This window comes from Cervus elaphus, chromosome 3, assembly GCF_910594005.1.
Source record: "Cervus elaphus chromosome 3, mCerEla1.1, whole genome shotgun sequence".
In the NCBI taxonomy this organism is placed as follows: Eukaryota; Metazoa; Chordata; class Mammalia; order Artiodactyla; family Cervidae; genus Cervus; species Cervus elaphus.
In genome coordinates this window covers 24,134,475-24,149,373 of record NC_057817.1, presented here as the reverse complement: position 1 = coordinate 24,149,373, position 14,899 = coordinate 24,134,475, and the positions used below count along the sequence as shown (strand labels likewise).

The 14,899-nt window shown below is 38.3% G+C and overlaps 1 protein-coding gene across 5 annotated transcripts in view; it reads left to right on the top strand.

Annotated features, from left to right (window-relative positions):
• CEP83 (centrosomal protein 83) overlaps positions 1-14,899 on the top strand; it is a 136,433-nt gene that overhangs the window by 66,657 nt on the left and 54,877 nt on the right. For 4 of the 5 annotated variants that reach the window (XM_043881341.1, XM_043881347.1, XM_043881357.1 and 1 more), the window contains 2 exons: positions 11,222-11,314; positions 13,983-14,114. In XM_043881341.1, coding sequence (XP_043737276.1) covers positions 11,222-11,314; positions 13,983-14,114 — 225 coding nt within the window. Of the gene's footprint in view, positions 1-11,221; positions 11,315-12,817; positions 12,929-13,982; positions 14,115-14,899 lie in introns of those variants that run through there. The other variant, XM_043881375.1, reaches the window with a different exon arrangement.

Below are 14,899 nucleotides of genomic sequence, written 5' to 3'. Positions count from 1 at the left end.
ACACCATTGTGGTGATCTGGCTCATGAAGATCTTTTTTGTACAGTTGTTCTGTGTATTCTTGCCACCTCTTCTTAATACCTTTTGCTTCTGTTAAATCCATACCACTTCTGTCCTTTATTGTGCCCATCTTTGCCTAAAATGTTCCCTTGGTATCACTAATTGTCTTGAAGAGATCTCTAGTCTTTCCCACTCTTTTGTTTTCCTCTATTTCTTTGCATTGATCACTGAGGAGGGCTTTCTTGTCTCTCCTTGCTATTCCTTGGGACTCTGCATTCAGATGAGTTTATCTTTCCATTTTCTCCTTTGCCTTTCACTTCTTTTCTTTTCACAGCTCTTTGTAAGGCCTCCTCAGACAACCATTTTGCCTTTTTGCCTTTCTTTTTCTCAGGAACAGTCTTGATACCTGCCTCCTGTACAATGTCATGAACCTCCATCCATAGTTCTCAGGCACTCTATCAAATCTAATCCCTTGATTCTGTTTGTTACTTCCACTGTATAGTCATAAGGGATTTGATTTAGGTCCTACCTGAATGGTCTAGTGGTTTTCCCTACTTTCTTCAATTTAAGCCTGAATTTGGCAATAGGGAGTTCATAATCCGAGCCACAGTTAGCTCCCAGTCTTGTTTTTGCTGACTGTATAGAGCTTCTCCACTTTGGCTACGAAAAATATAATCAATCTGATTTCAGTATTGACCATCTGGTGATGTCCACGTGTAGAGTCTTCTCTTGTGTTGTTGGAAGAGGGTGTTTGCTATGACCAGTGCGTTCTCTTGGCAAAACTCTATGAGACTTTGCCCTGTTTCATTCTGTACTCCATGGCCAAGTTTGCCTGTTACTCCAGGTGTTTCTTGACTTCCTACTTTTGCATTCCAGTCCCGTATAATGAAAAGGACATCTTTTTTTGGGTATTAGTTGTAGAACGTCTTGCAGGTTGTCATAGAATGGTTCAACTTCAGCTTCTTCAGTATTACTGGTCGGGGCATAAACTTGGATTACTGTGATATTGAATGGTTTGCCTTGGAAACGAACAGAGATCATTCTGTCATTTTTGAGACTGCATCCAAGTACTACATTTTGGACTCTTTCATTGACTATAATGACTACTACATTTCTTCTAAGCGATTCTTGCCCACAGTAGTAGATACAATGGTAATCTGAGTTAAATTCACCCATTCCAGTCCATTTTAATTCACTGAGTCCTAAAATGTCGACGTTCACCCTTGCCATCTCCTGTATGACCACTTCCAATTTGCCTTGATTCATGGAGCTAACATTCCAGTTTTCTATGCAGTATTGCTCTTTACAGCATTGGACTTTATTTCCATCACCAGTCTCATGCCCAACTGGGTGTTGTTTTTGACATCTTAAGGACTTAAAAATTTATTATAATGCAGAAATACTGGTGAGAATTTTTTCAGCTTTTATTATTTATTTGACTGCAGTGGCTTTTCATTGCTTAGTGCAGGCTTCGTCTGTTTGCAGAGAGCAGAGCTGACTCTTGGTTGCAGTGCTTGGACTTCTCATTGTGGTGGCTTCTCTTGCTACGGAGCACAGGCTCTGGGCACGTGGGGCTCAGTCGCTGTGGCCTGCGGGCTCTAGAGCTCAGGCTCAGTAGTTGTAATGCGTGGGCTTAGTTGCTCCACGGCGTGTGGAATCTTCCTGGAACAGGGCTCAAACCCATGTCCCTTGCCTTGGCAAGCAGTTTCTTATGTACTGCACCACCAGGGAAGTCCTCAACTTTTATATATAAATGGTGTTTAAAGATACTTCTGTTGAGTTTTGAATTCTGGGTTGACAGTTTTTCCCCTTAATACTTTAACATGTTGCTCTTCTGTCTTCTCACTTAAGTGTCACCTAAGACATTTGTTGTCATTTTTATCTTTGTTCTGTTTATCTAATATATCTTTTTTTCTTGTCAGCTCTTAAATTTTTTTCTTTATTGCTGGTTTTCAGTAGTTTGGTTGACTTCCCATTGGACATTTCTTCATGTTTCTGGTACCGAGGTTTTTTGAGCTTCTTGGGTCTATGAGTTTATAGTTTTCATCAAATTTAGAAAAATTTTAGATACTGCTTTTCGAAATATTTTTTTCTGCCTCCTGTTTGATTTCCTTTGGGAACTGCTTTTAGGCCACTTAAAGTTCTCCCATAATTCACTGATGTTGTCTTTATCTTTAATCTTTCTTGTCTCTCTATTTCATTTGGAGTAGTTTCTGTTTTCATGTCTTTCAAGTTCTCTAATCTTTTTTCCTGCAGTGTCTAATCTGCTAGTGATTTCATAGTGCATTTTCCATCTCAGAAATTGTAGTTTTTATCCTGAAGTCCAATTTTGATCTTATTCATGTTTTCCTTGACATGTTTATTCTTTACTGTAACTTCATGTGGAATTCAGTTATAATAACTATTTTAATGTTTTTGCTAATGTTAAGATCTCCATCACTCGGGGTGGTTTTTTTTTTTTTTTTTTTTATTAGTTGGAGGCTAATTACTTCACAACATTTCAGTGGGTTTTGTCATACATTGATATGAATCAGCCATAGAGTTACACGTATTCCCCATCCCAATCCCCCCTCCCACCTCCCTCTCCACCTGATTCCTCTGGGTCTTTCCAGTGCACCAGGCCCGAGCACTTGTCTCATGCATCTCGGGGTGGTTTTTGAGTGGTTTTCTTTTCCTATTGTAGGTATTATTAGACTGGTGCAAAAGTAATTGTGGTTTTGCATTGTTGCATTTGCTATTTGATATTGGAGTACATTCTTAAATGTGGTTATGTTATACATTATTGTACATTTCTTGCTTAATGTTTTTTCTAATGAATTATTGCTTGCTGTTTATTTTATATGTATTTTAGACTATGGATTTAATATTAGACAAAAACAAATTCCAGTGATTTTCTTATTCAAGTTCAAAATGGGTCATAAGCAGTGGAGACAGCTCACAACATCAGCAGCACATTTGGCCCAGGAACTGCTAATGAGCATATAGTGAAGCAGTGATTCAAGAAGTTTTGCAAAGATGATGAGCCTCTTGAAGATGAGGAGAGTAGTGGTCGGCCATTGGAAGTTGACCAACAGCCAGATGAGAGAATCATCCAAGTTGATCCTTTTACAACTACACGAGAAGTTGCCCGAGAACTTAGCGTCGACTATTCTTTGGTTTGGCATTTGAAGCAGGTTGGAAAGGTGAAAAAGCTTGGTAAGTGGGTGCCTCATGAGCTGACTGCAAATCAAAAAAATTATCCTGAAGTGTCATCTTCTCTTGTTCTACACAGCAACGAACTATTTCTTGATCAGATTGTGACATGTAATGAAAACTGGATTGTATATGAAAGTTGGTGACAATCAGCTCAGCAGTTGGACTGAGAAGAAGCTCTGAAGTCCTTTCCAAAGCCAAACTTGCACCAAGAAAAGGGTCATGGTCACTGTTTAGTGGTCTGCTGCTGGTCTGATTCTCTACAGCTTTCTGAATCCCAGCAAAATCATTACATCTGAGAAGTATGTTAGGCAAGTTGTTGAGATGCACCAAAAAGTGCGGTGCCTGCAGCCAGCATTGGTCAACAGAAAGGGCCCAGTTCTTCTCTGTGACGGTGCCCAATCACATGGTGTACAACCAGTGCCTCAAAAGTTGAACAAACTGGGCTACTAAATTTTGCCTCATCTATACTATATTCACCTGACCTCTTGCCTTCCAACTGACTACCACTTCTTTGAGCATCTTGACAACTTTTTGCAGGGAAAATGCTTCCACAACCAGCAGGATGCAGAAAATGCTTTCCAAGAGTTGATCGAATCCTGAAGCACTGATTTTTTTTGCTGCAGGAATAAATGTATTTCTCGTTGGCAAAAGTATGTTGATTATTATTATGTTCCTATTTTGATTAATAAATATGTGTTTGAGCCTAGTTATACTGATTGAAAATTCAGGGTCCAAAACCACAATTACTATTGCACCAACCTAGTCTTTTTTTCAGGCTTCTTTATATGTCTGCTAAATTAAAAAATATTTTTTATTTGTATTTAAGTTCCACGTGTACAGCATTTTGGTTCAACATCTGTTTGCACTACAAGGTTATTACCTCTGACAAGTCTAGTTACCATTCATCACCATACAGTTGATCCCCTTCATCCAAATCACCCATCTCCCAACTTCCTTCTTTTCTAGTAACTAGTATCTGTTCTTTGGATCTGTTAGTTTGTTTTTGTTTTGTTTATCCATTGGTATGTGCATGTGTCTGTGTTTTGATTCCACATATAAATCAAATCATATGGTATTTGTCTTTTTGTCTAACTTACTTCACTTAGCATCATACCCTCAAGGTCCAACCATGTTATGAATGGCAGGATTTCATTCTTTATGGCTGAGAAGTATTTGTGTGTGTGTATGTATTTCATGTTCTCTGTATCTTTTTATCCATCAGTAGACACTTAGGTTGTTTGCATATTTTGGCTATTGTAAATAATGTTGTAGTGGACATAAAAATTCATATGTCTTTTTGAATTAGTGCTTTTGTATTCTTTAGATAAATACCCAGAAATGGAATTGTTTTTAATTTTTGTTTGTTTGTTTGTTTGTTTTTTGTTTTTAATTTTTTAAAGAAACCTTTCTGCTGTTTTCCATAGCTGCTGCACCAGTTTACATTCTCACTAATAGTTTAACAGTCTCTGCTCCGCATACTCACTGACACTCATTATTTGTTGTTCTTTTGATAATCACCATTACTTACAGGTATGAGATGATATCTCATTGTGGTTTTTGCTTGCAGGTTCCTGATAATTAGTGATGTTAAGTATCTTTCATGTACCTGTTGGCCACTTGTGTGTTGTCTTTGGAAAAATATCTGCTCAGATTCTCTGCCTATTTTTAAATTGGGTTGCTTGGCTTTTTAGTGTTGAGTTGTATAAGTTCTATAATATATTTTGGATACTAACCCCTTGGTAGTATGTGATTTGCAAATAATTTCTCCTATTCAGTAGGTTTCCTTTTGTTTTGTTTATGGTTTCCTTTGCTGTGCGGAAGCTTTTCAATTTGATATTTGCTTGTTTTTACTTTTGTTTCCCTTTCCTTTAGAGTCTAATCTACTAAAACATTGGTAAGAATTAACATTAATGAGGTTACCATCTGTGTTTTCTTCTATAAATATTATGGTTTCAGGTTTTGAATTCACATCTTTATTTTGAGTTAATTTGTGTATGGTATAAGATAGTGGTCTGGTTTTATTCTGTTTCATGTGGCAGTCCAGTTTTCCCAGCATTGTTTATTAAAGAGACTATCCTTTCTTCATCATGTTTCTTTCTTCTTTTGTTATAAGTTAATTTTCCATATATATATATATGGGTTTATTTCTGGGCTCTCTATGTTCTGTTCCATTGACCCACATATCTGTTTTTGTGCCAGTACCATACTGTTTTAATTACTGTAGCTTCGTAGTATAGTTTGAAACCAGAGAATATGATACCTCTGGCTTTGTTCTTATTTCTCAAGGTTGTTTTGGCTATTTAGAGTCTTTCATGGTTCCATACAAACTTAAAAATTATTGCAGTTCTGTGAAATCTGCCATTAGGATTTTGTAAGGGTTGCACTGAATCTGTAGATTGCTTTGGTTAGTATGCATATTTTAACTATTATTTCAATCCATGAGCATGAAATATCTTTCCATTTTTTAGTATCTTCAGTTTTTCTCATCTGTGCCTTACAGTTTTCAGTGTACAGGTTTTTCACCTCCTTGGTGAAATTTATTCTTAAGTCTTTATGCCTGGTAAATATTTATTGGTTTCTAGACATTATGAATTTTATTTTGTTGAATGCTAGATATTTTTGTATTCTGGTAAATATTCTTGATCTTTGTTTTGGGACACAGTTCTTTGGAAACAGTTTTGTCATTCTGGGTCTTGCCTTTAAGATTTGTTAAGTGAGAGAAGTTTAGTGCTGATTATTTCTCACTGCTGAGACTCTTCTGAGTATTCTACTCATATCTCTGTGAAATGAAGCTTTTAGTGTGGCTTCTGGGAGAGGGAACTCTACATGAGCTCTGAGTAGTCCATTCTTCTAATCCTTTGAGGTGGATTTCTTCCTGACCTTAGGTATTTTCCTTACATGCATGTCCTGATCAATACTGAATGAGTTGAGAGGTCATTTTGCAGATCTCCATCATTTTCTTTCCCTGCTACCCTCCTCTCTGTTACCCAGTCTTTGACTCTAGCTACACTAGTCTCCCTGGAGCCTTGGTTCTGTCTCCTTAAGTTGGGGTCCATCAGACTCTTCCTTTGTCACAGCCTGGAAGCTTTTAGCAAAGCTCAGCTTCTTTGTTTTCTGTCTCTTAGGGATATTTGTTGCTTCATCATGTGCAGCGTCTTGAAAACCATTGTTTGATTTTTGTTCAATCTTTTGTTTCAGACAAGGGAGTAAAGCTGGTCTCTATTCCATCTGCTTGAAGTGAAAGGACTTTTGTTTTAATTAACTTTTAATTATAGAAATCTGAAGCAACTACAAAAATATAGAGAGTGGGATGATGCATCCCCATGTACCTATCACCAGTTACATATGTAAGCATACGTAATTACCCTCTTGGAGCCAGTGTTGTCTTGTCTTCTAACATACTGCCTCTCTCTTTCAACCCCCCTGGATTATTTTGAACCTAATCATATCATCTCAACCCTAGATATGTTAGTACATTTCTCTATTATATACCTGAGCAGTTCCTTGGAGGCATAGCCACAATACTGTTTCCATACCTAAAAGTACTTTTCTTAAAACCTTTTAATGTTATATTTTCTTTAAGATATTCCTAATATTCTCAGTTTTGTTTCCTTGTTGTTTTTAAAGTTGGTTTGTTTGAAAAAGGATCCAAATAAAATTTATATATTCTTTTTAAATTATTGGGTTGGCCAAAAAGTTCATTTGAGTTTTTCCCTTACAGCTTACAGAAAAACCTGAATGACCTTTTTGCGCAGCCCTACAGCAAGATGGTAGGAGGAGTGAAATTGCATTTAGAATCAAACCCCATACCTGCCAGAGATGCTCAGAGGGCTCAAACAAACCCCAGGACCCAGAGACCCCACAGAGACTGAGACAGAACTGTGTTTGAGTGTCTCCTGCAGAGGTCCAGGTCAGCAGTGGACTACTGCAGGGGCAGGGGCTCTGGATGCAGCAGACCTGGGCATGGCATAAGCCCTCTTGGAGGAGGTCGCCATTAACCCCACCACAGAGCCTCCAGAACTTACACAGGACTGGGAAAACAGGCTCTTGGAGGGCACAAACAGAACCTTGGGTGCACCAGGACCCAGGAGGAAGGAGCAGTGACTCCACAAGAGACTGACCCAGACTTAGCTGTGAGTGTCCAGGAGTCTCTGGTGGAGGCGTGGGTCAGCGGCAGCCTGCTAGAGGGTGGGGGCACTGAGAGCATGCATGGGACGTTTTGAAGAAGGTCACCGTTATCTTCATCACCTCCACCATAGTTTGGCCCCAGGTAGATAACCAGGAGAGAACACAGCACCGCCCATCAACAGAATATTAGAGTAAAGATATACTGAGCATGGCCCCGCCCATCAGAATAAGACTCAGTTTTCCCCTGAGAGTCAGTCTCTTCCATCAGGAATCTTCCATAAGCCTCTTATTCTTCTCCATCAGAGAGCACACAGATTGAAAACCACAGTCACAGAAAACTAACCAATCTGATCACATGGACCACAGCCTTGTCTAACTCAAGGAAACTATGAACCATTCCATTTAGCGCCACCCATTCAAGATGGACATGTTGTGGTGGGGAGTTCTGACAAAACGTGGTCCACTAGAGAAGGAAATGGCAAACCACTTCAGTATTCTTGCCTTGAGAACCCCATGAACAATTTGAAAAGGCAAGAAGATAGGACACTGAAAGATGAACTCCCCAGATCAGTAGGTGCCCAGTATGCTACTGGAGATCAGTGGAGAAATAACTCCAGAAAGAATGAAGAGATGGAGCCAAGGCAAAAACAACACCCAGTTGTGGATGTGACTGGTGATGGAAGGAAAGTGCAATGCAGGGCAATATTGCATAGGAACCTGGAATGTTAGGTCCATGAATCAAGGCAAATTGGAAGTGGTCAAACAGGAGATGGCAAGGGTTGAACATCAACATTTTAGGAATCAGTGAACTAAAATGGACTGGAATGGGTGAATTTAACTCAGATGACCATTATATCTACTACTGTGGGCAAGAATCCCTTAGAAGAAATGGATTAGTCATCATAGTCGACGAAAGAGTTCAAAAAGCAGTACTTGGATGCAGTCTCAAAAGCAACAGAATGATCTCTGTTTCCAAGGCAAACCATTCAGTATCACAGTAATCCAACTGTGCCCCAGACCAGTAATGCTGAAGAAGCTGAAGTTGAACGGTTCTATGAAGACCCACAAGATGTCCTACAACTAACACCCCAAAAAGATGTCCTTTTCATTATAGGGGACTGGAATGCAAAAGTAGGAAGTCAAGAGATGCCTGGAGTAACAGGCATATTTGGCCTTGGGGTACAGAATGAAGCAGGGCAAAGGCAAATAGAGTTTTGCCAAGAGAACGCACTGGTCATAGCAAACACCCTCTTCCAGCAACACAAGAGAAGACTACATATGGACATCACCAGATGGTCAACACCGAAATCAGATTGATTATATTCTTTGCAGCCAAAGATGGAGAAGCTCTATACAGTCAGCAAAAACAAGACCAGGAGCTGACTGTCGCTCAGATCATGAACTCCTTGTGACCAAATTCAGACTTAAACTGAAGAAAGTAGGGAAAACCACTAGACCATTCAGGTATGACCTAAATCAAATCCCTTATGATTATACAGTGGAAGTGACAAATAGATTCAAGGGATTAGATTTGATAGACAAGAGTGCCTGAGAACTATGGATGGAGGTTCATGGCGTTGTACAGGAGGCAGGGATCAAGACCATTCCCAAGAAAAAGAAAGGCAGAAAGGCAAAATGGTTGTCTGAGGAGGCCTCACAAAGAGCTGTGAAAAGAAAAGAAGCAAAAAGCAAAGGAGAAAAGGAAAGATCTACCCATTTGAATGCAGGGTCCCAAGGAATAGCAAGGAGAGACAAGAAAGCCCTCCTCAGTGATCAATGCAAAGAAATAGAGGAAAACAAAAGAGTGGGAAAGACTAGAGATCTCTTCAAGACAATTAGTGATACCAAGGGAACATTTTAGGCAAAGATGGGCACAATAAAGGACAGAAGTGGTATGGATTTAACAGAAGCAAAAGGTATTAAGAAGAGGTGGCAAGAATACACAGAACAACTGTACAAAAAAGATCTTCATGACCCAGATAATCACGATGGTGTGATCACTCACCTAGAGCCAGACATCCTGGAATGTGAAGTCAAGTGGGCCTTAGGAAGCATCACTATGAACAAAGCTAGTGGAGGTGATGGAATTCCAGTTGAGCTATTTCAACTCCTAAAAGATGATGCTGTGAAAGTGCTGCACTCTCTATGCCAGCAAATTTGGAAAACGCTTGCTCCTTGGAAGAAAAGTTAGGACCAACCTGAACAGCATATTAAAAAGCAGAGACATCACTTTGCCAACAAAGGTCCATTTAGTCAAAGCTGTGGTTTTTCCAGTAGTCATGTCTGGGTGTGAGAGTTGTAGTATACAGAAAGCTGAGCGCTGAAGAATTGATGCTTTTGGACTGTGGTGTTGGAGAAGACTCTTGAGAGTCCCTTGGATTGCAGGGAGATCCAACCAGTCCATCCGAAAGGAAATCAGTCCTGAATATTCATTGGAAGGACTGATGCTGAAGCTGAAACTCCAATACTTTGGCCACCAGATGCAAAGAACTGACTCACTGGAAAAGTCTCTGATGGGAAAGGTTGAAGGCAGGAGGAGAAGGGGACGACAGAGGATGAGTTGATTGGATGACATCACCAACTCAATGGACATGAGTTTGAGCAAGCTCCGGGAGTTGGTGATGGACAGGGAGGCCTGGTGTGCTGCAGTCCATAGGGTCACAAAGAGTCTGACACGACTGAGTGACTGAACTAACTGAAACAGTTACTTTGCACTTTGGACTCAATTATTAGTCTCTTGACATCGTAAACCATTTTATTAGAGGAACTTTCTCTTTGGTTTCTCTAGCCCCATTCACTGCTTCTCCTTCCTATAGCCACCAGTTTTTCCTACCAGCACTTTTGATCCATCTTGCTTCTTCCTAAAATGAACATATGATGTTGCCATTCTTAAGCTCAAAAACCTTCAATGGATAAACAAGGTGCAGAAAATGTGTATGGTATGCCTTTCTTTCTGTAAAAATTGAACGTAGTATATGTGCTTATGCATTATAGACTGCCTCAAGAAATCTACAAAAGTTACTGACACTGGTTGGTTTCTAAGAGGGAAGCTAGATGACTGAAGTGAGAAAAAGACAGATTTTTCCTTTTATATTTTATTTTGTTTGAATTATTTTATTTATGTAATTATGTTTGTTCATTTTAAGTAAAAGAAAAATTTTAAATAAGTATGGAGTAAGTTATAAGAGTATGAACTTGGTATTCAGGAACCTTCTACTCTATGGCTCCCCTTTCCCTTTTGTTTCCAGCCAGGATGCACTCACCTGGGTGGTGTTTAACAGAATTTTCAGCATGGTCTTGGTTGTTACAGAGTCTGGAGATTACTACCAGTATTGACGGAGGGTCCCAGAATTCTGAATTTCCTGTAGTGCTTAGTGTGGTTCTACCTAAAATGCCTTTAAGGCCACCTTTGAGGATCATTTTTCTCCCTAGTGAATCTAGTATTTTATCCATTCTTTGATTTTGTGTTCTATGTAAGTATTAGTTTTCCTGTTCCTTTGATGTGCCATTCTTTCTGTACTGAATATCTTTTTTGTTCATCTTGTCTGGTCAACCTATATTGCCTGTTCTTAGGTATTTATGTGTGTAAATTATTTTTAACTTGAGATTTTGAACTAATTGTGGGGAGAGACAAACTTCCTGGTAAATTTCTGTAATCTTTATGAAGTTTGACTCTGTGTGTTAGTCTGTTAATCTCTGAGAGCTTGAAATTGAGTTTCGTTGTTTCAGGTGATGGTTCTGTTTATATAATGATTACTGTAAAATTAAGTATGTTGCGACATTTCTGTTAGTTGAATTTCACTGTTATGATTAGGAGAGAGGCTTCAAAATTTGTCTAATTCCTGAATTTAATATTTGTGATTTTGAATTTAGAATTGTTTGTATTTCTCCACGTATTAGGTATTAACTCCACAAAAGTTGGAATTGTTACGAGCCCAAATACAACAAGAGCTAGAAACTCCAATGAGAGAACGTTTTAGGAATCTAGATGAAGTAAGTAATTTGTATTTATATTTTCATTAGACTGTGAAAGGCTTGATGAGAAAAGCATCATTTTCCTACTCAAAAGCCCTGCAGTGGCTTCCGTTCTTACTCAAAGTCCTTATAATGCCCTTCAAGACTGCACAGGATAAGATCCTGTTCCTCCATCCACATTAACCTTGTTGGTGTTGGCACTCTAGAAATGGTGCCGTTCGAGGCTTTGCCGTACCTATTACTCCTGCCATATATCTCTTGGTTAACTTTCTCATCTTCAAGGCAGCTGAAATTTCACCTTCCCAGTGAGGCCTACTTTGACCTACTGCCTCCATTTAATATTGCAGCCTGACTTTCCATCAGTCTTTAGATTTTTGGATGCCCATTTACTCTGCTTTACTTTTAATTTTTCTCTAATATTTATAATTTTCTGAATATGCTATATATTTATTGTATTTGTTTTAAAATTTTTCTCTTTACAACTGCTAGAATATAAGTTGCATGAGAAGAGGAACCTTTATCTGTTTTTGTTGACTGTTATAGTCCAAGTTGTTGAAACTCTTAGCATACAGCAGGTGCTCAATTAATATTTGTTGAATGAAAGAATGAATTTCAAGCAACCTCAGAAAAGTAAAAATTTGTTAGTTTTTCTTCAAATTGAGATGTCTCCTCATATGCAATGTTAGTATAATGTGACTAATTGTTTGATAAAGGAACAGGAAAAGATGACAAATACTGACTATATTAGGTAACTGTGCTAGACATTTTATATGTTACATTATTTAATAAATATACTGAATCTTATAGATGCAAATGAATATTGTCCCCTTCACAATGGACCCCTTTGGAAAGTTGTAGTCTAGTGATACTGCCATTGCACAAAATAGTTGTGGAATCCTCTTTTCTAAATGATTTTCTGGCTTGATAAACTCATTTTTTGAATATCACCCTCGTTGGTAACCAAAGCATTACAGTTTAGTAGTAGTAAACTATTTTTTGGACTCCAAAATTACTGCAGATGGTGACTGAAGCCATAAGATTAAAAGACGCTTACTCCTTGGAAGAAAAGTTATGACCAACCTGAACAGCATATTAAAAAGCAGAGACATTACTTTGCCAACAAAGGTCCATCTGGTTGAGGCTGTGGTTTTTTCCAGGAGTCACATATGGATATAAGAGTTGAACTATAAAGAAAGAGCACCAAAGAATTGATGCTTTTGAATGTGGTGCTGGAGAAGACTCTTGAGAGTCTCTTGGATTGCAAGGAGATCCAACCAGTCCATCCTAAAGGAAATCAGTCCTGAATATTCATTGGAAGAACTGATGCTGAAGCTGAAACTCCAATACTTTGGCCAACTGATATGACGAACTGACTCATTGGAAAAGACCCTGATGCTGGGAAAGATTGAAGGCAGGAGAAGGGGACGACAGAGGATGAGATGGTTGGATGGCATCACCGACTCAATGGACATGAGTTTGAGTAAACTCCAGTTGATGATAGACAGGGAGGCCTGGCGTGCTGCAGTCCATGGGGTTACAAAGAGTCGGACACAACTGAGAGACTGAACTGAACTGAGTAGATTTAAATTTGGGATATAACAAAATCACTTAAACCTGAGTTAGATGATCAAGTTAAGTGAAAGGATTTTTTTTTTAATCAAAGTATGTCCATAATAAAATCATGAAACCCACTTTCTTGGTCAATAAACTGACTTAGAAATCTTTCAACTGAAGATTTACAGTGAGCTGAGTATTTTAGGAGGCATGCTTTCCTTACTAATTTCTTGATGCATGTTGAAATAGTGTCTCCCACTTCTTGCTCTGTTGCCTAAGTTTTTATTGGGATTCAGAAGGCCATCAACTTTTTAGTGTTAGGGAACAGAATTGGATCATAGGTATTGCATGTGTTGTTGGTTAGTCAGGAGGGTTGATGTTATACTTCAGACTGGTGTGTTGACTTGGACTATCATTATAACATTTGATTGAACCTTAGGTTACTATGCTAGGCATTCAAATAACCATTTACATACTTAGAATTCATCCTTTCTGACTTTTAAGGGGGTATTTTATGTTATAGAATTAGTTTTTATTTTTATTATTTTTTAAAATTCGAATGTAATTGCTTTACAATATTGACTGTACAGCAATGTGAATCAACTGTATGTAAACATATATACCCTCCTTTTTGAGCTTCCCTGTCACCCCCACCCCCGATTCCATCTCTTTAGGTTATCACAGAGCACTGAGGTGAACTCCCTGTGCTATATAGCAGCTTCCCACTAGCTAGCTATTTTACACATGGTAGTGTGAATACTTCAGTGCTACTCTCTCATAGAATTAACTTTTAAATCTATTTTGAAAGGTGTGCTACATTCTTAAATATTATTAAGCCCAGAAGTCAAAACTTCTGACATGCTACACATTTCTATTATGAGAATCAATGAGGAAATGAGATTAATGATAACTTGCTTTATTAATACCTTTTCAGGAGTATGCTAATTCTGTTTGTAGCATTCTTGTCATGAGGACTTTTCCAAAGTTTGTTTATACTTCTGTTAAGCTTATTTTTTACTTTTAGATTGGCTTTCAGTATAAAACAGTTTAAATTTTTTGCAAAAGTGATTTTTGAAGTAACTATAAATTTCGTTTTGAAATTTGTGATAAATTACAATCTTTTTAAATTTAGGAAGTGGAAAAGTATAGAGCTGAATATAATAAGCTTCGCTATGAACATACATTTCTCAAATCAGAATTTGAACACCAGAAAGAAGAATTTGCACGTATTTTAGAAGAAAAAGAAATAAAACACAAATCAGAGGTGAGTGACTGATTATACTGGTTTAGTCGTTATGCTACTAATCAATAAAATTTTATGATTATATATTTTTTGTGAATCCCAACTTAGAGCTGATTGCATAATTGTTTTATTGACTAATAATTATATGACTAATATTTGTCATTATTTTATCTGCTCTGTAGCAGCATTTTTCTTGTGAATGTTCTTTTTTGACTTAATTTTTCTTCTTTCCCTCTTTCCTTTTTCCTCAGTAATGGAGATGTGTAACCACAGAGACAGACTTCTCTTTGCAAATAAAGTTTGTCTGTGTGATTGCTTGGTTAGCAGTGTCCCCCTCTACTTATTAAAATCAAAGCATATTCAGGAGAGCTCTGGCTGTCAGCTGATGCTCCTTATTTCTACTGATAAAATTAAGGAATTTATGCCTTAGGGAGTGCCCATCACCCCTAAGATCGTGCCCCTCACCATCACTGTATTCTTTCTGACATCTACAACCGTAATAATGCCTGTAGTCTACAACCGTATTGTGTGTCTGTTGAGTTAGGTGGCCTCTGTGCTCATTTTGCGGTTTGTCTCCTAAACTTGCCAAAAATGAAATTTGTGTTTCTTATTCTTCATGTTATTTTTAGGTGATTTTTCAGGATGGAAAGAGAGAGATAACAGTTTTATCCTGCTATGTTCCCTGGTGGCTCAGATGGGAAAGAACTGGCCTGCAATGCAGGAGACCCAGGTTCAATCCCTGCATGGGGAAGATCCCCTGGAGAAGGAGATGGCCACCCACACCAGTATTCTTGCCTGGAGAATTC